At 39.5% G+C, this 22,602-nt stretch overlaps 1 protein-coding gene across 1 annotated transcript; it reads right to left on the bottom strand.

Annotated features, from left to right (window-relative positions):
- Nucleotides 1–335: 335 nt before the first annotated feature.
- LOC113899616 (olfactory receptor 4F3/4F16/4F29-like) lies at nucleotides 336–7,695 on the bottom strand. The gene is made up of 3 exons (XM_027552871.1): nucleotides 7,691–7,695; nucleotides 6,333–7,263; nucleotides 336–362 (listed from the first exon to the last, which is right to left on the bottom strand). Exons 1-3 carry the CDS (start codon nucleotides 7,693–7,695, stop codon nucleotides 336–338), a joined length of 963 nt encoding a protein of 320 aa, XP_027408672.1.
- Nucleotides 7,696–22,602: the final 14,907 nt, after the last annotated feature.

The following is a 22,602-nucleotide window of genomic DNA, read 5'->3' as shown; positions in this document are numbered from 1 at the left end:
ACCTCTGAGCTTACTAATCCAGAGTTCACAAGAATGGGGAGTATAAATTCCCGTGGTAAATGATTCAATCTTATTGCTAAAGTGACTTTCCCCCTCTTAGGTTCACATATGCTGGCTATAGGACAGAGGGCAATATGTAGTGACCAGTGGTTTAAGATATGTTCTGCACAGAATAGATAGCCTCCTAAACTTGCTGGTGTGCACTTCCCAACTGATACAAAAGCAGAGCATTTACAAGGCCATTCCATCACACCATCAGTGAGCTCTTTCTTAGTTATGGAGCATGCATGTGTGTATGCATGCTATAGTAAATTCTTTTGGTCTGTTGTTATACTTCATTTTCTGTAAAAATGTGCCCAGAGCTACTGATGTTTCATGGGACACCACAAGAACAGATAAAGGCAGAAAAGGTATTCTGTAAGCCTATAAATGATAGTTTCTGCAGATGTGCCATAGTTGGGAAAGAAAAATCAGTACTTTGAATAAATTTATATCACTATGAAGACAGGTCTGTAATCCTGGAAAATCTGGACGGTGAGTCTACTGAGACCATGGTGAGGTATGGCACCATAAAGGATTCTGAGGCTTTATATGTTAGAGAGGGCACAGAGAATGCCTATGCAAAAGACTTTTAGAGATTACTCACTATACAGGAACAAGATGATTTGCCTCTGTGATGTAAAACTTGCCTCCACATTCCCTCCCTAGACTGCATGTCAAAGAATTTATACTTTGGTCTTTCTTAGGTCTTAAGGAAACAAACAAACCATTAGCTTTGTTTACAAATGAGTAACATCTATAGTAAGTAAGATTAGTAAGTATCATAGGACATCTTTTCTTCCAAGGAAAGTATACCATTACAGATATTCCCTGTCCGAGGGAAGGGAAAGATGGCTGTATAGGAAGACCCTGAACTCATCTCTTTCCACAGGCACATTGAATATATACCTACATAAAGAGCAACTGCTTCTGAAGAAGATCTGAGGATTGATTGACCATCTACTGCACAGAGTTAGTCTACATAAAAATGGAATACCCATGATGAGGGTAAAAAAGGAGAGAAAAAAGGTGGCTTAGAACTCAACATTGAAAATCTAAGACCATGCTATCCAGTCCCATCACATGATGGCAAACAAAAGGGGAAAAAGTGGAAACAGTGGCAGATTTTATTTTCCTGGGCTCCAAAATCACTGTGGACAGTGACTGCACCCACGGAATTAAAAGACGCTTGCTCCTTGGAAGGAAAGCTATGACAAAACTTAGACAGTGTATTAAAAAGCAAAGGTATCACTTTGCCAACAAAGGTCTGTATAGTCAAAGCTATGGTTTTTCCAGTAGTCATGTATGGATGTGAATTTGGACCATAAGGAAGACAGAGCACCAAAGAATCAGTTCAGTTCAGTCCCTCAGTCATGTCCGACTCTTTGCGACCCCATGAATCACAGTATGCCAGACCTCCCTGTCCGTCACCAACTCCTGAAGTTCACTCAGACTCACGTCCATCGAGTCAGTGATGCCATCCAGCCATCTCATCCTCTGTCGTCCCCTTCTTCTCCTGCCCTCAATCCCTCCCAGCATCAGAGTCTTTTCCAATGAGTCAACTCTTTACATGAGGTGGCCAAAGTACTGGAGTTTCAGCTTTAGCATCATTCCTTCCAAAGAAATCCCAGGGCTGATCTCCTTCAGAATGGACTGGTTGGATCTCCTTGCAGTCCAAGGGACTCTCAAGAGTCTTCTCCAACACAACAGTTCAAAAGCATAAATTCTTTGGTGCTCAGCCTTCTTCACAGTCCAACTCTCACATCCATACATGATCACAGGACAAACCATAGCCTTGACTAGACGGACCTTTGTTGGCAAAGTAATGCCTCTGCTTTTCAATATGCTATCTAGATTGGTCATAACTTTCCTTCCAAGTAGTAAGCGTCTTTTAATTTCATGGCTGCAGTCACCATCTGCAGTGATTTTCGAGCCAAAAAAAAAAAAAAAAAGTCTGACCCTGTTTCCACTGTTTACCCGTCTATTTCCCATGAAGTGATGGGACCAGATGCCATGGTCTTCGTTTTCTGAATGTTGAGCTTTAAGCCAAGTTTTTCACTCTCCTCTTTCCCTTTCATCAAGAGGCTTTTTAGTTCCTCTTCACTTTCTGCCATAAGGGTGGTATCATCTGCATATCTGAGATTATTGATATTTCTCCTGGCAATCTTGATTCCAGCTTGGGGTTTCTATGCTTTCAAATTGTGAAGCTGGAGAAGGCTCTTGAAAGTTCCTTGGACTGTAAGGAGATCAAACCAATAATCCAAAAGGAAATCAGCCCTGAATAATCATTGGAAACTCCAACACTTTGGCCACCTGAGGCAAAGAGCTGACTTACTGGAAAAGACACTGCTGCTGGGAAAGGCTGAAAGCAAAGGAGAATGGGGCAGCAGAGGATGAAATGGTTAGATAGCATCATTGACTCATTGGACATTAATTTGAGCAAAACTCTAGGAAATAGTGTAAAACAGGGAAGCCTTGCATGCTGCAGTCCATGGGGTTGCCAAGAGTCAGACACGACTTAGAGATTGAACAAGAAGCCTTCATGGGAACCCCAGCATACATAGAGACCTTCAATAGGGAGGAATACAGCTGGTGTGCTCCCCTGAGACATGCTGAACAAATAGTAGTTTCAAATACACCTAGACTATATGAGAAGACAACCTATTTAGTAACCGGAGGTCATCTGTCAAACAAACAGGAAACTGCTGGAGCTCTCCCAGAGGTCAGAGGTGCTAAGGAGCTCCATTTTTGATGCCCCTCCCACTATGGAGAATCTGCATGGTCTGTACTTCCTCAGTGCCCAGCCATCCCTCTAAGATTGTCTTAGGTGCTGCACTCCCCAGGCACTGCCTCCAGTCTGGATGCTCATGTTCCAGCCAGCTTGCCAAAGCCCCAAAACACAAGCAGTCTACTCAAGAGGATGTTTCCCCACGGGGACACTTTTTCAAGACCTCGAGAGGTCACTGTTTCACCTAATTCATAGAAACAAGAACCACTGGTCAAACCAAATGAAAAGACAGATAAGTATGTTCTAAACAAAAGAACAAAATGAAACACCAGACAAACTCTAATGAAATGAAGATAAGTAATTTACCTGATAAACAGTTCAAAAAAATGACCATAAGGGTGTTCATAATACCTGGGAAAAGAAAGGAGGAACTCAGTGAGAACTTAAATTCTTAGATAATGCAAGAAAGAACCAATCACAAATGAAGAATTCAATAAATAGATGGAATCAACAGAAGACTGGATGATATGGAAGAGAAGCAATCTGTGAGCTGTGCTAGTGGAAATCACCCAGTCAGAACAGAGAAAAAGAAGAAAGAATTTTTTGGAATGGAAAAGATTTTAGTAAAATTATGATGTCACAATTTAAAAGCTCTATGGAGTTGGAATCATGAAAAATACAATTTCTATGCTGCAGAAAGTGATAGCTAAAGCTAAAAAAACCCAACAAATTCAGGGGGACATTTGAATACAAATACAAATATTTGTATTATACAAATAGAAAAATTCAAATACAATATTTGAAAGCAAATAATAGAAATATTATAATAAAGGAATTAATATCATTAGCATAGATGTGGAACTGATAAATCAATATGCAAAAGCTAGTATTCCACTGATGAGGACAGGGTGGAATAACATCTCAACATGGGATATTAATTTCCATTTCATAAGAAAAAACATGTGACAAGTTTTTGTCTGTCTTGAATCACTTTTGTCCTTCCACTGATGACAGTATCCCACCTCCCCCATTTGAGAAATGTTCCTCCTTAAATTCATATAGTTCTCTGGAGGTTGTCAACCACACACTTTGGCCTTTGCTACTAAGGTGGGCATCCAGACATAGTCCATGAAAGATCTGACATAGAGCTAAAACAATGCTAACTAGAATTCTTTCATTGTGTTTTAATATAGATGCTAGGAAAGGAAACCTCTCCCTTTCCTACAGGGTTGCTTGGCTGAAATGACTTAAAATTTGAGTTATTTGCAGCCTCTCTTCACTCCCTACACGATGCATAAAAAAGTCCATGTGCAACAGAAGAAAATAAGACCAATGTACAGGGAAAAAAATAGTCAATAGAGAAGGAGGGGAGAAAGAAACAGAGCAAGCAGCAAGACAAATGGAGTGAATGAGAGATAAAAACCCAAAAGTGTGCAAGTAAATGACTCCCTGGAGTCTGTGAGGCTGGATCCACTATTAGACATCCCAGTACCCTGAGTCAATAAGTTCCTTTAAAAAATATTAAAAGAGTTTTTCATTGTGGTAAAAATCTATGTATATAAACACATTTCACCAGTTCTAAGTACAGCTCAGTAATGTTAAGTATATTCAAGTTGTTGTGCAATAAAGCTATAGATCTTTTCTTCTTGAACAACGGAAATTTTTTAATTATTTGTTTTAGTTACTTTAAGCTTTTTTTGATTGGATTCCTGACACATGTAATTCAAAGAGTTCAGATTAATAATGTGAAAAAGTACAAGTATAAAAAAAAGAAAGTTAAGATAATTTTTTTGAAAAGAGCTTCCCAGGTGGCTCAATGGTAAAAGAATCTGCCGGCCAATGCAGGAGATGCAGGAAACACAGATTTGATCCTTGGGCTGGGAAGATCCCCTGGAGGAGGAAATGGCAACCAGCTCCAGTGTTCTTGCCTGGGAAATCCCGTGGACAAAGGAGACTGGTGGGCTAACATCCAGGGGGGTCACAAAAGAGTAGGACATGGCTTAGTGACTAAACGACAAAATAAATGGATATACAGGTATTAGTTTTCCAAGGATCCAAAAATGGACTCAACAATGAATAAATGATATAAAGGCAATGGAAATACAGAGAGAAGGCAAAGAAATTATCAAGTAAGATAAGATATAAAGTAAATAACGACTGCTTGTAAGACCAAAGGAATATTGATAAACTATATAAGAATCTATAAAAATCAGAGTTATTTGCAGTACATCCTTGAGAATAAGCCTTAGTTCCTCTTTGTTGAAATGGGTATGAATTCTAAACCTGTTGATGCAAATCCTTCATTTCTTTATAAGAGAATATAGTCACATACAAAGCGTTTTCCAAACTTAAATTTAGCTTGGAATTCATTCAAATGCAACAGGAATAGTCATGCCAGGAGAAGGAATAGGAAGAACCTGGCTAGTCACATGTGGAAATAAGAAAGTATCTGTAAGAACATAGGGATTAGATGACCTGGAACATAGTATGAAAATGAGTCAAAAGGTAAACCTTGTGATGCCCAGCCAACACTGTCCAGATAGAAGTCCTGACCTAAGGATCTTATTTTTCCAGTGTGATGGTAGGCATATCCTAGTGTGGGGACATAGTCATTAAATATCAAAATCTGATATGATTAAGTGTTTGTATAATCCAGCTAACTCTTCTTGCTCTGATTCCCTGCTCATTAATGTTTGTATGACTGTTTAACTTCCCAGAAAATTTCCTACAGTTGTGAGTTACATTTATGTGTAAGTTCAGGCCACTTAACTGATTTTTCTATGACAAATTAATAAATAGGCATCTTGATGTATATATTTCCATGTAGTATTGCTTTATAAGTGTCAGTTGGCAATCCTTTATATAACCCACTCTGACACTGAAGAGAAAATTTTGAAGTTTCGGTTCAGTTCAGTTGCTCAGTAGTGTCTGACTCTTTGGGATTCCATGGACTGCAGCACACCAGACTTCCCTGTCCATCACCAACTCCCGAGCTTGCTCAAACTTATGTTCATTAAGTCTGTGATGCCATCCAACCATCTCATCCTCTGTCTAGAATTCTGCTGCTGCTGCTGCTAAGTCACTTCAGTCGTGTCTGACTCTGCGACCCCATAAGATGGCAGCCCAGCAGGCTCCGTCATCCCTGGGATTCTCCAGGCAAGAACACTGGAGTGGGTTGCCATTTCCTTCTCCAAGGCATGAAAGTGAAAGTGAAGTTGCTCAGTCGTGTCTGACTCTCAGCAACCCCATGGACTGTCTAGAAGTCTAGACCATAGTAAATCCATCAGATAATGTCTCCTGAAAAACAAGCAATTGGCCTTCTCCAGAAGATACTTTTTACCACACCATATACTTCCTCCAACCATAGTCAGTGACATGGTTTCTCAGTTAACATTTGTAAAAGAATCATATTATTTTAATCTGGGTCATCTAAACGTGAATACAGTACTTGAAAACTCCCGATATTAATAATAAAAGTATAATATCACTCCAACTCAGTAAAGAGACTTTATAATACTTTGGGCATTTAAGAAATCCTTCCGTAAATAATAAATTGACTGCATACTTTCTTCATTGCCACTTTCATTTCTTTGTTCCTCAATGTATAGATGACTGAATTTAAAAAAGGGGTGAGAACTGTATCAAAAACAACAAGGAATTTGTCTAGGTGTGACGTGGAGTGAGGCCAGATGTAAACAAAGATGCAAGGACCGAAGAACAAAATCACCACCATGACGTGAGTTGACAAAGTGGAGAGGGCCTTAGATGAGCTACCTGAAGAGTGTTTCCGAACAGTGATGAGGATAAAAATGTAGGAGACAATCAATATGAAGAATGATCCCAGGGATATGAATCCACTGTTGGTTGTGACCATGGACTCTAGCCTGAAGCTGTCTGTGCAGGCAAGTTTGATGAACTGAGGAAAGTCACAGTAAAAACTATCAATTATATTAGGGCCACAGATTGGCAATTTTACAACAAAACCCAGTTGAACCACAGAGTGAATAAAGCCAATTACCCATGCAGCCACAAGAAGCAGAAGACACATTTTTCTGCTCATAATAGTGAAATAGTGGAGAGGCTTACATATGGCAACATATCTGTCAAAGGCCATGGCGATAAGAAGCACCATCTCCACACCACCAATGATATGGATGAAGAAGATTTGTGTGATGCAGCCTCCAAAGGAGATGACTTTATGTTTTCTAAAAATGTCGTAAATCATCTTGGGAGAAATTACAGAAGAAACTCCCAGGTCAGTGATGGAGAGGTTGGCCAACAGGAAGTACATGGGGGAGTGTAAGTGAGGGTTCATCATCACAGTGAGAACAATGAGGGAGTTTCCTAGCATGCTGGCCATGTAAAAGACAGAAGAGAACATGAAGAGGAGAAGTTGGATCTCCCAGGAATTGGTGAGTCCCAGGAACACAAACTCTGACACCATGGAGTGATTCATTCCATGAACTGATATATCAGTTAGAATGTTGAAAAGGAAACTAAAGAAAAAGAAAAGGAAATTAAAATATTAATAATTTTTTATATTTTTAAATATAATAATCACTTATTCAAGGATATTCACACTCCAAAGACTATAAATCTCCTCAATTCCTTCTCAGGACCATATAATTACTAAACAGCATTTTTCCTGTGGTCATCTAAAGTAGTTGGGTCACTTCCATGTGCAATGTTCCTTTCACCACAGCCTCCAGGACTACTCATCTATAAATAAGAGAATAGAACAAACATGCTAACACAGTAGATGTCCATGGTCAGACTTTGAGGGGAAGGGACAGTGGTATAGTGCACCACAAAGAGAAAAAGAAGAGGTAGAAATGGCCTTTTCCAGAACACACATATTCCATTTTTAAATTGTTCATAAAGCAATCCTTCAGCCATTCAAGTTGTGTCATTTCTTAACCTCACCTCATCTCTGGCACATACTATGTGTCTTGAATTCTTTTATGTCACTACCTACAACTACATTTGCCATTCACACAAATCACCTCAGATATGCCGATGACACCACCCTTATGTCAGAAAGTGAAGAGGAACTAAAGAGTCTCTTGATGAAGGTGAAAGAAGAGAGCGAAAAAACTGGCTTAAAACCCAACATTCAAAAAATGAAGATTGTGGCACCTGGCCCCATCACTTTGTGGCAGATAGATGGGGAAACAATGGAAGCAGTGGCAGACTTTATTTTTTGGGCTCCAAAATCGCTGCAGATGGGAACTGCAGCCATGAAATCAAAAGACACTTGTTCCATGGAAGGAAAGATATGACCAACCTAAACACCATATTAAAAAGCAGAGACATTACTTTGCTGACAAAGATGTGTCTAGTCAACTATGGTTTTTCCAGTAGTCATGTATGTATGTGAGAGTTGGACTATAAAGAAAGCTGAGTGCCAAAGACTTGATGCTTTTCAACTGTGGTGTTGGGTAAGACTTTTGAGAGGCCCTTGGACTGCAAGGACATCCAAGCAGTCCATCCTAAAGGAAATCAGTCCCGAATATCCATTGGAAGGACTGATGAAGCTGAAACTCCAATCCTTTGGCCATCTGATGCGAAGAAATGACTTATTAGAAAAGGCTCTGATGCTGGGAGAGGTTGAAGGCAGGAGGAGAAGGCAACAACAGAGGATGAGATGGTTGGATGGCATCACCTACTCTATGGACTTGAGTTTGAGCAAGCTCCCGGAGATGGTGATGGACAGGCAAGCCTGGCATGCTGCAGTCCATGGGGTTGCAAAGACTCAAACATGACTGTGTGACTGAACTAAATTGAAGATCATGGCATCTGGTCTCATCAGGTCAGTTCAGTCTCTTAGTCATGTCCAACTCTTTGTGACCCCATGAACCACACATGCCAGGCCTCCCTGTCTATCACCAACTCCCGGAGTTACCCAAACCCATGTCCACTGAGTTGGTGATGAGACATCCAACTGAGACATCCAACCATCTCATCCTCTGTTGTACTCTTCTCCTCTTGCCCCAATCCCTCCCAGCATCATGATCTTTGCCAGTGAGTCAGGTCTTTGCATGAGGTGGCAAAAGTATTGGAGTTTCAGCTTCAACATCAGTCCTTCCAATGAACACCCAGGATTGATCTCCTTTAGGATGGACTGCTTGGGACTCCTTGCAGTCCAAGGGACTCTCAAGAATATTTTCCAACACCACAGTTCAAAAGCATCAATTCTTTGGCGCTCAGCTTTCTTTATAGTCCAACTCTCACATCCATACATGACCACTGGAAAAACCATAGCCTTGACTAGATGGACCTTTGTTGGCAAAGTGATGTCTCTGCTTTTCATTATGCTATCTAGGTTGGTCCTAACTTTTCTTGCAAGGAGTAAGCATCTTTTAATTTCATGGCTGCAGTCACCATCTGCAGTGATTTGGAGCCAAAAAAAAAAAAAAAAAAAGGCAGACACTGTTTCCACTGTTTCCCCATCTATTTCCCATGAAGTGATGGGACCAGATGCCATGGTCTTCGTTTTCTGAATGTTGAACTTTAAGCCAAGTTTTTCACTCTCCTCTTTCCCTTTCATCAAGAGGCTTTTTAGTTCCTCTTCACTTTCTGCCATAAGGGTGGTGTCATCTGCATATCTGAGGTTATTGATATTTCTCCCAGCAATCCTGATTCCAGCTTGTGCTTCTTCCAGCCCAGCATTTCTCATGATGTACTCTGCATATAAGTTAAACAAGCACGGTGACAATATACAGCCTTGACATACTCCTTTTCCTATTTGGAACCAGTCTGTTGTTCCATGTGTGGTTCTAACTGTTGCTTCCTGACCTGCATCTAGGTTTCTCAAGAGGCAAGTCAGGTGGTCTGGTATTCCCATGTCTTTCAGAATTTTCCGCAGTTTATTGTGATCCACACAGTCAAAGGCTTTGGCATAGTCAATAAAGTAGAAATAGATGTTTTCCTGGAACTCTCTTGCTCTTTCCATGATCCAGCGGATGTTGGCAAATTGATCTCTGGTTCCTCTGCCTTTTCTGAAACCAGCTTGAACATCTGGAATTTCACGGTTCACATATTGCTCAAGCCTGGCTTGGAGAATTTTGAGCATGATTTTACTAGCATGTTAGATGAGTGCAATTGTGCAGTAGTTTGAGCATTCTTTTGCATTGCCTTTCTTTGGGATTGGAATGAAATCTGACCTTTTCCAGTCTCATGATCTGAGCCACAGTCAGTTCCCAGTCTTGTTTTTTCTGACTATAGAGCTTCTCTATCTTCGGCTGCAAAAAATATAATCAATCTGATTTCGGTGTTGACCACCTGCTGATGTCCATGTGTAGAGTCTTCTCTTGTGTTGTTGGAAGAGGGTGTTTGCTATGACCAGTGCATTTTCTTGGCAAAACTCTATTAGTCTTTGCCCTGCTTCATTCCGTATTCCAAGGCCAAATTTGCCTGTCACTCCAGGTGTTTCTTGACTTCCTGCTTTTGCATTCCATTCCCTTATCATGAAAAGGACATCTTTTTTGGGTGTTAGTTCTAAAAGGTCTTGTAGGTGTTCATAGAACCGTTCAACTTCAGCTTCTTCAGCGTTACTGGTTGGGGCATAGACTTGGATTACTGTGATATTGAATGGTTTGCCTTGGAAACGAACAGAGATCATTCTGTCGTTTTTGAGATTGCATCCAAGTACTGCATTTCAGACTCTTTTGTTGACCATGATGGCTACTCCATTTCTTCTAAGGGATTCCTGTCCGCAGTAGTAGATATAATGGTCATCTGAGTTAAATTCACCCATTTCAGTCCATTTTAGTTCACTGATTCCTAGAATGTCAATGTTCACTCTTGCTACCTCCTGTTTGACCACTTCCAATTTGCCTTGATTCATGGACCTGACATTCCAGGTTCCTATGCAATATTGCTCTTTATAGCTTCGGACCTTGCTTCTATCACCCGTCACATCCACAACTGGGTATTGCTTTTGCTTTGGCTCCATCCCTTCATTCTTTCTGTAGTTACTTCTCCACTGATGTCCAGTAGCATATTGGGCACCTACTGACCTGGGGAGTTCCTCTTTCAGTATCCTATCATTTCTCCTTTTCATACTGTTCCTGGGGTTCTCAAGGCAAGAATACTGAAGTGGTTTGCCATTCCCTTCTCCAGTGGACCACATTTTGTCAGATGTCTCCACAATGACCCACCTGTCTTGGGTGGCCCCACAGGGCATGTCTTAGTTTCATTGAGTTAGACAAGGCTGTGGTCCTAGTGTGATTAGATTGACTAGTTTTCTGTGATTATGATTTCAGTGTGTCTGCCCTCTGATTCCCTCTTGCAACACCTACCGTCTTACTTGGGTTTCTCTTACCTTGGATGTGAGGTATCTCTTCATGGCTGCTCCAGCAAAGCTCAGCCGCTGCTCCTTACCTTGGATGAGGGGTATCTCCTCACCGCCACCCCTCCTGACCTTGAACTTGGAGTAGCTCCTCTAGGCCCTCCTGCTCCCATGCATGCACCGCTCCTTGGATTGGGGTAGCTCCTCTTGGCCGTGCTTGTGTGCCGTCGTGGCCACCCGTACTTGGTCAACATTCATTGGATCATCAAAAAAGCAACAGGGTTCCTGAAAAAACATCTATTTCTGCTTCATTGACTACATCAAAGCCTTGGACTGTGTGGATCACAGCTAACTGTAGAAAATTCTTCAAGAGATGGGAATACTAGACCTCCTGATCTGCCTCCTGACAAATCTGTGTGCAGGTCAAGAAGCAACCGTTAGAACCGGACATGGAACAACAGACTGGTTTCAGATAGGGAAAGGAGTACGTCAAGGCTATATATTGTCACCCTGATTATTTGACATATGTGGAGTACATCATGCTAAATGCCGGGCTGGATAAAGCAAAAGTTGGGATCAAGATTGCTGGGAGAAATATCAATAACATCAGATATGCAGATGACACCACCCTTATGGCAGAAAGCAAAGAACTAAAGAGGCTCCTGATGAAAGTGAGAGAATGAAAAAGGTGGCTCAAAACTCAACATTCAATAAACAAAGATCATGGCATCTGGTCCCATCACTTCATGGGAAATATGGAAACGGTGACAGACTTTATGTTTCTATGGGTCCAAAATCACTGAAGATAGTGCTTGAGGCCATGAAATTAAAAGACTCCTGCTCCTTGGAAGAAAAGCTATGACCAAGCTAAACAGCATATTAAAAAGCAGAGACATTACTTTGCTGAAAAAGGTCTGTGTAGTCAAAGCTATGGTTTTTCCAGTAGTCATGTATGGATGTGAGAGCTGGACCATAAGGAAAGCTGAGCACTGAAGAACTGATGCTTTTGAACCATGGTATTGGAGAAGACTCTTGAGGGTCCTTTGAACTGCAAGGAGATCAAACCAGTCAATCCTTAAGGAAACAAGTCCTGAATATTCATTGGAAGGACTGATGCTAAAGCTGAAACTCCAATCCTTTGGCCACCTGATATGAAGAGCTGACTCATTGGAAAAGACCTTGATGCTGGGAAAGATTTGAAGGCAAGAGGAGAAGGCGACGATAGAAGATGAGATGGTTGTATGGCATCAGTGACTCGATGGACATGAGTTTGAGCAAGCTCTGGGAGTTGGTGATGGACAGAGAAGCCTGGCATGCTACAGTCCATGGGGTCAAAATGAGTTGGACACGACTGAGGGGCTGAAGTGACTGACTGATATACCATAAAATTTTATAGTGGTTCATTCATTATTGAATTGGCAAGGCTACCATGAAGCAATTGTATTGATTACTCTAGGTTACTTTGAGGCAATCATATTCCTGCTTCTTCATTATCAGTATATAAATTGTTATGACTAAGAATCAGTCTCTCTTCACTTTATCTTTTCTTTTTTGATGTCTAGTGTTAGCAACATATGTAATATAAACAATATTTTGTATCCTACAAGATATATAGATGTAGGTATAGACAGATGATTTATCTTATAAACAGATGATGTAAAGTTACAGTGCTGTAAATATATTTTCTCTTCATTATTACATTTGCACACTACTATACTAAATGGCAACCTACTCCAGTATTCTTGCCTGGAAAATCCCATGGATGGAGGAGCCTGGTAGGTTACAGTCCATGGGGTTGCAAAAAATTGGACATGACTGAGCAACTTCACTTTCACACTTAAAATAGATAACCAACAGGGACCTACTGTATAGCACAGAGAACTCTGCTCAATATGTTGTAACACCCTAATTATGAGAAGAATTTGAAAAAGAAACAGATACATGTATATGTATTATAAGTGAATCACTTTGTTGTACACCTGAAACTAACACATTTTTAATCAAATATGCTCTAATATAAAATAAAAAGTTAAAAATATTTTCTTTCTCTAGCTGACTTGATTGTAAGAATATAGTATGAATGTGTGTGTGCTCAGTTACGTCTTACACTGCAACCCCATGGATCACAACCGAGGGATCAAAACCACATCTCCTGGATTGTGGGTATATTCTTTACCCTCTGAGCCTTGAGGAAAGCCCAAAAAAGAAGAGAGGGAGATACCAAAAATATTGGTTCTGTGAAAAATTGGCTAAAATTTTCAGTGATGTGAAAAATAGGATGTAAACAGATATCCTTCAATATAGGAGAATCAGACTGCAAATCTTACAGTAATAGTAATAGCAGATTATGTACTTCAGTTCAGTTCAGTTGCTCAGTCGTGTCCAACTCTTTGTGACCCCATGAATTTGCCACACACCAGTCCTCCCTGTCCATCACCAACTCCCAGAGTTCACTCAGACTCACGTCCATCGAGTCAGTGATGCCATCCAGCCATCTTATCCTCTGTTGTCCCCTTCTCCTCCTGCCCCAATCCCTCCCAGCATCAGAGTCTCTTCCAATGAGACAACTCTTCGCATGAGGTGGCCAAAGTACTGGAGTTTCAGCTTTAGCATCAGTCCCTCCAAAGGAATCCCAGGGCTGATCTCCTTTAGAATGGAATGGTTGAATCTCCTTGCAGTCCAAGGGACTCTCGAGAGTCTTCTCCAATACCACAGTTCAAAAGCATAAATTCTTTGGCACTCAGTTTTCTTCACAGTCCAACTCTCACATCCATACATGATCACTGGAAAAATCATAGCCTTGACTAGATGGACCTTTGTTGGCAAAGTAATGTCTCTGCTTTTCAATATGCTGTCTAGGTTGGTCATAATTTTTCTTCCAAGGAGCAAGCGTCTTTTAATTTCATGGCTGCAGTCACCATCTGCAGTGATTTTGGAGCCCCCCAAAATAAACACTGTTTCCACTGTTTCCCCATCTATTTCCCATGAAGTGATGGGACCAGATGCAATGACTTATAACAAGTCAACAAAGATAGAATGGGTATAATTGGATGTTTAAAAAAACATTACAATATCCCTGATTATATAACTGGTGAGATGCACTAAAAGACTGAGAAGAGTTCTCAAGAGACTAAAAGAATAGAGACTAGATTATCAAAGTGAAGGGATAAGGAAAAGAAACTATGTTCAAATGAGTACCAAAAAGAAAAAAGGATTAAAGAAAGTATGTGTATAATGACAAGAAGAGAAAAGACAAGGCCTACTTCATGAGACAGTTTAAGAAATATGACTTTCATGACTTTCTGGGCCCACTCTTCAGAAATTTTATAATCATAAACCACATTTAGTACTGTATTTCTGGTATCTTTTCTGCACTCAGTCTCTTCGAAGATGTTCTCCATAAGCCTTATCAATTATACACATCAAATTGTAAGGTTTATTTGCCCTTTGGATCTCCAATACCTTCAACTACTTAAGAACTGGAATTTGAGGAAAATGAGTTTACAGGGGAAAGAACTATAACCATGAAGCCTGATAGGATAATGCTAAGAGTGATTTACTTACTGTGAAATAAGTACTGGAAAAAAGAGCTTAGAAGTCAAAATTAAAATTTCCCTAGATGTACTAAAAGGAAGAAAAGTATACATCAAATATCATAATACAGAAACTCACAGTTCTAAGTGTGAAAGTCTAGATGGAGACACCAGGATATGATGTCTAGTCACCTCTTGTTTAGTTACTAAGTCGTGTCCAACTCTTTTGTGACACCACAGACTGTAGAGTGCCAGGTTCCTCTCTCCATGAGATCTCACAGGTGAGAATACTGGATTGGGTTATTTCCTTCTTCAGGGAATCTTCCTGACCCAAAGATCAAACCTGTGTCTCCTGTATTGCAGGTGGATTCTTTACCATTGAGCCACCAGGGAAACGCCATGATGTCTAGTCACCTAGGAGTCAGTATCTAGAAACCACCTCCTGACTGATGATGTTCTAAAACCCCGTTCTCTTACAGACTGGTTTTCCTCAAAGGAGAAAATTGTTAGATTGATTTTCTCAAACACATTAATTGTAACTCTTTATTAAAGTAATTAAGTATTCAGATATAAAAGAAAAGGCCTAATCCTTTGCCTTTTATTGTGATTAATTCCCTTTCTTGATCCATGTAGAATCAATTAATCTTCCAGACATAGATTCCAAGACATTTAATCTTTATAGATAAGGGAAATATTGGCAGCTATGGTTCCAAATTATAGAATTATTAAGCTGAAAGGGGACTATGACATCTTTTAGTTTTGAAAATCTAGACTATCATTGTAAATTTCCTTCTCAACCTAAAAATATTGAGAGGGTATAACTTCCCTCAGCTGAAATGCCCTGCATTTTGTTTAAAAATTGTCATAAATTTGTCTCCACACCTAAGTAAATATCTGCTTCTCCTAAATTAAGAACAGTTCTTTTACTTGTCATAACAGTGTGCAAGAAAATGATTTTCAATGTCTCTTTCAATTAACTTTTTATGTATATATACTCAGCAAACTAAGCTTTCAGTTTTCAAGACTCAAAAACTCAATCCCTTTTACATTTTCTCTTGGGATCTCTTTTCGTGTACTTCTATGTCCAAAGAAATCACATATGTCAACTCTCTCTAAACCTTCTGCATTCTACTTACAGATTAAAGACAAAATTTAAAAAGCAAAATTCAAAAATTATAAAGCCCTTAAGAGAGTAGTAGAGCCAACTGATATTTAAGTTTTTATTTTACTTGTCTACTTTCCATATCATATTATAAGATGATATTTACACTGGAAATAATTTATTCAGTTTCACATTTTTGGATGTCTCTTCTATTCAGGTAGTTCCTATTCAGACTTTTTTTCATCTTGAAAATATTACAAGTACCAAATTAATTTTTTTCCCTTTTTCAGAGCATTGGTTTATAATTTATGTCTTTTGAAGAACTAATGGAGATTACAAGAACCCTTGTTTTCTTAGTTTCTTATGTCAGCAATTTTTCTTACCTGTTTATCAAACTACAGAGGATGAGAATCATTCATATAATCATCTTGGCAACAGAGTGCTAAACCCCAAACATTAAAAACTCATTTGACTTTTCCTAATATCTTTCATGTTACCCTAATGCAAAAGCTGTGTGACTCTAATAAAAGGCCAAAGTCAGTTTACTTTCTGCAACATATCAATACCCCTTTTATGCTTATACTCCACTGCTTGTCAGTGTGTTACTTCAGACACTAGCTACCCAGTTTTAGGGTAACACTCATGCATTTGAACATATGACTCACATCCTTAGCAGCTCATATCTGACATTAGAGTTACTTTCCTTATTGTTGTTTACCCTTATTATGTTCTTTTACCTGTACAAAGAAAAGAATATCTTCATAGAGTCTTAGATTTTCTGTGTTCTTTAATATAAAGTGCTACAAAATATTGCTGTTGTAGAAATAAAGCTAATTAGCAGTTCCAGAGGACACTGATCAAGTGATTCTGCCTAGAAGAGAGTTGCAGGGAGTTCATGGGTCTAGGGACTTTACCCCTGGGGACTTATTTGGTTTGACCAGAACAGAGATTCTAAAAAACTCTTAATAAGACACTAGAGACAGAGAGGAAACAACATATGTTTATTAACATTGAAAAATGGAACGCAAGATCTGTAAACAAGATTTTGTTAATTTGACTTATAACTTTCAAATATTTCTTTCTTCTTTAAAAAAATCTTTTAGGTGCAGTGCACAACATGTGGGATCGTAGTTTCCAGACCAGGGATCAAACCCCTGCCTCTGCATTGGGAGCTTGGAGTCTTAACCACTGGACCACCGTGGAAGTCCCTCAGATATTTCAATATATGGCTTATGTACTCTTGTTTTCACTCTTGCTCACGTCCCTACAATTGCCCTAGGCAATAACTCTTTCATTTACAGATTCAGTGATATGAGGACCCCAAAATTGTCAGAGGCCAGTCTTAGCTGTATTCCCTTTGGAATATTCTTCCCAGGAGGCATAAGGACCTCTGAGCTTACTAATCCAGAGTTCACAAGAATGGGGAGTATAAATTCCCGTGGTAAATGATTCAATCTTATTGCTAAAGTGACTTTCCCCCTCTTAGGTTCACATATGCTGGCTATAGGACAGAGGGCAATATGTAGTGGCCAGTGGTTTAAGATATGTTCTGCACAGAATAGATAGCCTCCTAAACATGCTGGTGTGCACTTCCCAACTGATACAAAAGCAGAGCATTTACAAGGCCATTCCATCACACCATCAGTGAGCTGTTTCTTAGTTATGGTGCATGCATGTGTGTATGCATGCTATAGTAAATTCTTTTGGTCTGTTGTTATACTTCATTTTCTGTAAAAATGTGCCCAGAGCTGCTGATGTTTCTTGGGACATCACAAGAACAGATAAAGGCAAGAAAGGTATTCTGTAAGCCTATAAATGATAGTTTGTGCAGATGCGCCATGGTTGGGAAAGAAAAAACAGTACCCTGAATAAATTTATATGACTATGAAGACAGATCTGTAATCCTGGAAAATCTGGACGGTGAGTCTACTGAGAGCATGGTGAGGTATGGCACCATAAAGGGTTCTGAGGCTTTATATGTTAGAGGGGGCACAGAGAATGCCTATGCAAAAGACTTTTAGAGATTACTCACTATACAGGAACAAGATGATTTGCCTCTGTGATGTAAAACTTGCCTCCACATTCCCTCCCTAGACTGCATGTCAAAGAATTTATACTTTGGTCTTTCTTAGGTCTTAAGGAAACAAACCAACCATTAGCTTTGTTTACAAATGAGTAACATCTATAGTAAGTAAGATTAGTAAGTATCATAGGACATTTTTTCTTCCAAGGAAAGTATACCATTACAGATATTCCCTGTCTGAGGGAAGGGAAAGATGGCTGTATAGGAAGACCCTGAACTCATCTCCTTCCACAGGCACATTGAATATATACCTACATAAAGAGCAACTGCTTCTGAAGAAGATCTGAGGATTGATTGACCATCTACTGCACAGAGTTAATCTACATAAAAATGGAATACCCATGATGAAGGTACAAAGGAGAGTGAAAAAGGTAGCTTAGAACTCAACATTCAAAATCTAAGACCATGCCATCCAGTCCCATCACATGATGGCAAACACAAGGGGAAAAAGTGGAAACAGTGGCAGATTTTATTTTCCTGGGCTCCAAAATCACTGTGGACAGTGACTGCAGCCACAAAATTAAAGATGCTTGCTCCTTGGAAGGAAAGCTACGACAAAACTTAGACAGTGTATTAAAAAGCAAAGGTATCACTTTGCCAACAAAGGTCTGTATAGTCAAAGCTATGGTTTTTCCAGTAGTCATGTATGGATGGGAGTTTGGACCATAAAGAAGACAGAGCACCAAAGAATCAGTTCAATTCAGTCACTCAGTCATGTCCGACTCTTTGTGACCCCGTGAATCACAGCATGCCAGGCCTCCCTGTCCATCACCAACTCCCGGAGTTCACTCAGACTCACGTCCATCGAGTCAGTGATGCCATCCAGCCATCTCATCCTCTGTCGTCCCCTTCTCCTCCTGCCCCCAATCCCTCCCAGCACCAGAGTCTTTTCCAATGAGTCAACTCTTCGCATGAGGTGTCCAAAGTACTGGAGTTTCAGCTTTCACATCATTCCTTCCAAAGAAATCCCAGGGCTGATCTCCTTCAGAATGGACTGGTTGGATCTCCTTGCAGTCCAAGGGACTCTCAAGAGTCTTCTCTAACACTGCAGTTCAAAAGCATCAATTTTTCAGAGCTCAGCCTTCTTCACAGTCCAACTCTCACATCCATACATGACCACTGGAAAAACCATAGCCTTGACTAGACAGACCTTTGTTGGTGAAGTAATGTCTCTGCTTTTCAATATGCTATCTAGGTTGGTCAGAACTTTCCTTCCAAGGAGTAAGTGTCTTTTAATTTCATGGCTGCAGTCACCATCTGCAGTGATTTTGGCACCCAGAAAAATAAAGTCTGACACTGTTTCCACTGCTTCCCCATCTATTTGCTGTGAAGTGATGGAACTGGATGCCATGATCTTAGTTTTCTGAATGTTGAGTTTTACGTCAGCTTTTCACTCTCTTCTTTCAGTTTCATCAAGAGGCTTTTTAGTTCCTCTTCACTTTCTGCCATAAGAGTGGTGTCATCTGCATATCTGAGATTATGATATTTCTCCCAGCAATCTTGATTCCAGCTTGTGTTTCTATGCTTTCAAATTGTGAAGCTGGATAAGACTCTTGAAAATCCCTTGGACTGTAAGGAGATCAAACCAATAATCCTAAAGGAAATCATCCCTGAATAATAATTGGAAACTCCAACACTTTGGCCACCCTAGGCAAAGAGCTGACTTACTGGAAAAGACACTGATGCTGGGAAAGACTGAAAGCAAAGGAGAGTGGTGCAGCAGAGGATGAAATGGTTCGATAGCATCATTGACTCAATGGACATGAATTTGAGCAAAACTCCAGGAAATAGTGAAAAACAGGGAAGCCTGGCATGCTGCAGTCCATGGGGTTGCCAAGAGTCAGACACGACTTAGAGATTGAACAACAACCCTTCATGGAAACCCCACCAGTCATAGAGACCTTCAAAAGGTAGGAATATGGCTGGTGTGGTCCCCTGAGACATGCTAAACAAATAGTAGTTTCAAATACACCTAGACTATATGAGAAGACAACCTATTTAGTAACCGGAGGTCATCTGTCAAACAAACAGGAAACTGCTGGAGCTCTCTCAGAGGTCAGAGGTGCTAAGGAGCTCCATTTTTGATGCCCCTCCCACTATGGAGAGTCTGCATGGTCTGTACTTCCTCAGTGCCCAGCCATCCCTCTAAGATTGTCTTAGGTGCTGCACTCCCCAGGCACTGCCTCCAGTCTGGATGCTCATGTTCCAGCCAGCTTGCCAAAGCCCCAAAGCACAAGTAGTCTACTCAAGAGGATGCTTCCACACTTTTTCAAGAACCACTGGTCAAACCAAATGAAAAGACAGATAAATATGTTCTAAACAAAAGAACAAAACGAAACACCAGAGAAACCCTAATGAAATGGAGATAAGTAATTTACCTGATAAAGAGTTCAAAAAAAAAAAAAAACGACTAAAAGGATGTTCATAATACCTGGGAAAAGAAAGGAGGAACTCAGTGAGAACTTAAATTCTTAGATAATGTAAGAAAGAACCAATCACAAATGAAGAATTCAATAACTAGATGGCATCAACAGAAGACTGGATGATTTGGAAGAGAAACCATCTGTAAGCTGTGCTAGTGGAAATCACCCAGTCAGAACAGAGAAAAAGAAGAAAGAATTTTTTGGAATGGAAAAGATTTTAGTAAAATTGTGATGTCACAATTTAAAAGCTCTATGGAGTTGGAATCATGAAAAGTACAATTTCTATGCTGCAGAAAATGATAGCTAAAGCTAAAAAAACCCAACAAATTAGGGGAGACATTTGAATACAAATACAAATATTTGTGTTATACAAATACAAAAGTTCAAATACAATATTTGAAAGCAAATAATAGAAATATTATAATAAAGGAATTAATATCATTAGCATAGATGTGGAACTGATAAATCAATATGCAAAAGCTAGTATTCCACTGATAAGGACAGGGTGGAATAACATCTCAACACAGGATATTAACTTCTATTTCATAAGAAAAAACATGTGACAACTTTTTGTCTGTCTTGAATCACTTTTGTCCTTCCACTGATGACAGTATCCCACCTCCCCCATTTGAGAAATGTTCCTCCTTAAATTCATATAGTTCTCTGGAGGTTGTCAACCATACACTTTGGTCTTTGCCACTAAGGTGGGCATCCAGACATAGTCCATGAAAGATCTGGCATAGAGCTAAAACAATGCTAACTAGAATTCTTTCATTGTGTTTTAATATAGGTGTTCAGAAAGAAAACCTCTCCCTTTTCTACAGGGTTGCTAGGCTGAAATGACTTAAAATTTGAGTTATTTGCAGCCTCTCTTCACTCCCTACACGATGCATAAAAAAGTCCATGTGCAACAGAAGAAAATAAGACCAATGTACAGAGAAAAAAATAGTCAATAGAGAAGGAGGAGAGAAAGAAACAGACCAAGGAGCAAGACAAATGGAGTGAATGAGAGATAAAAACCCAAAAGTGTGCAAGTAAATGACTCCCTGGAGTCTGTGAGGCTGGATCCACTATTAGACATCCCAGTACCCTGAGTCAATAAGTTCCTTTAAAAAATATTAAAAGAGTTTTTCATTGTGGTAAAAATCTATGTATATAAACATACATCTCACCAGTTCTAAGTACAGCTCAGTAATAAGTATATTCAAGTTGTTGTACAATAAATCTATAGATCTTTTCCTCTTGAACAACGGAAACTTTTCAATTCTTTGTTTTAGTTACTTTAAGCTTTTTTTGATTGGATTCCTGACACATGTAGTTCAAAGAGTTCAGATTAATAACGTGAAAAAGTATAAGTATATATAAAAAAAAAAGTTAAGATAATTTTTTTAAAAAAGAGCTTCCCAGGTGGCTCAATGGTAAAAGAATCTGCCTGCCAATGCAGCAGATGTAGGAAACGAGGATTTGATCCTTGGGCTGGGAAGATCCCCTGGAGGAGGAATGACAACCTGCTCCAGTGTTCTTGCCTGGGAAATCCCGTGGACAAAGGAGACTGGTGGGCTACAGTCCAGGGGGTCACAAAAGAGTAGGACATAGCTTAGTGACTAAACAACAAAATAAATGGATATACAGGTATTAGTTTCCCAAGGATCCAAAAATGGACTCAACAATGAATAAATGATATAAGGGCAATGGCAATAAAGAGAAAAGGCAAAGAAATTATCAAGTAAGATAAGATATAAAGGAAATAACGACTGCTTGTAAGACCAAAGGAATGTTGATAAACTATATAAGAATCTATAAAAATCAGAGTTATTTGCAGTACATCCTTGAGAATAAGCCTTAGTTCCTCTTTGTTGAAATGGGTATTTCATTTGAAGAATTCAAATCCTTCATTTCTTTATAAGAGAATATAGTCACATACAAAGCATTTTCCAAACTTAAATTTAGCTTGGAATTCATTCAAATGCAACAGGAATAGTCATGCCAGGAGAAGGAATAGGAAGAACCTGGCTAGTCACATGTGCAAATAAAGTATTTGTAAGAACATAGGGATTAGATGACCTGGAACATAGTATGGAAAAGAGTCAAAAGGTAAACCTTGTGATGCCCAGCCAACACTATCCAGATAGAACTCCTGACCTAAGGATCTTATTTTTCCAGTGTGATGGTAGGCATATCCTAGTGTGGGGACATAGTCATTAAATACCAAAATCTGATATGATTAAGTGTTTGTATAATCCAGCTAACTCTTCTTGCTCTGATTCCCTGCTCATTAATGTTTATATCACTGTTTAACTTCCTAGAAAATTGCCTACAGTTGTGAGTTACATTTATGTGGAAGTTCAGGCCACTTAACTGATTTTTCTATGACAAATTAATAAATAGGCATCTTGATGTATAT

Source organism: Bos indicus x Bos taurus, chromosome 10 (assembly GCF_003369695.1).
Source record: "Bos indicus x Bos taurus breed Angus x Brahman F1 hybrid chromosome 10, Bos_hybrid_MaternalHap_v2.0, whole genome shotgun sequence".
Taxonomy (NCBI): Eukaryota; Metazoa; Chordata; class Mammalia; order Artiodactyla; family Bovidae; genus Bos; species Bos indicus x Bos taurus.
Note: the sequence above shows the minus strand (reverse complement) of the source record. Positions and strands in the feature narration are given on the sequence as shown.

Coding starts and splice junctions, on each gene's coding strand:
- LOC113899616 (XM_027552871.1), bottom strand. Junction 363..6,332: donor TGAAAGTGGCAATGAAGAAA/GTATGCAGTCAA, acceptor AAACATCAGTAG/CTCTGGGCACATTTTTACAG.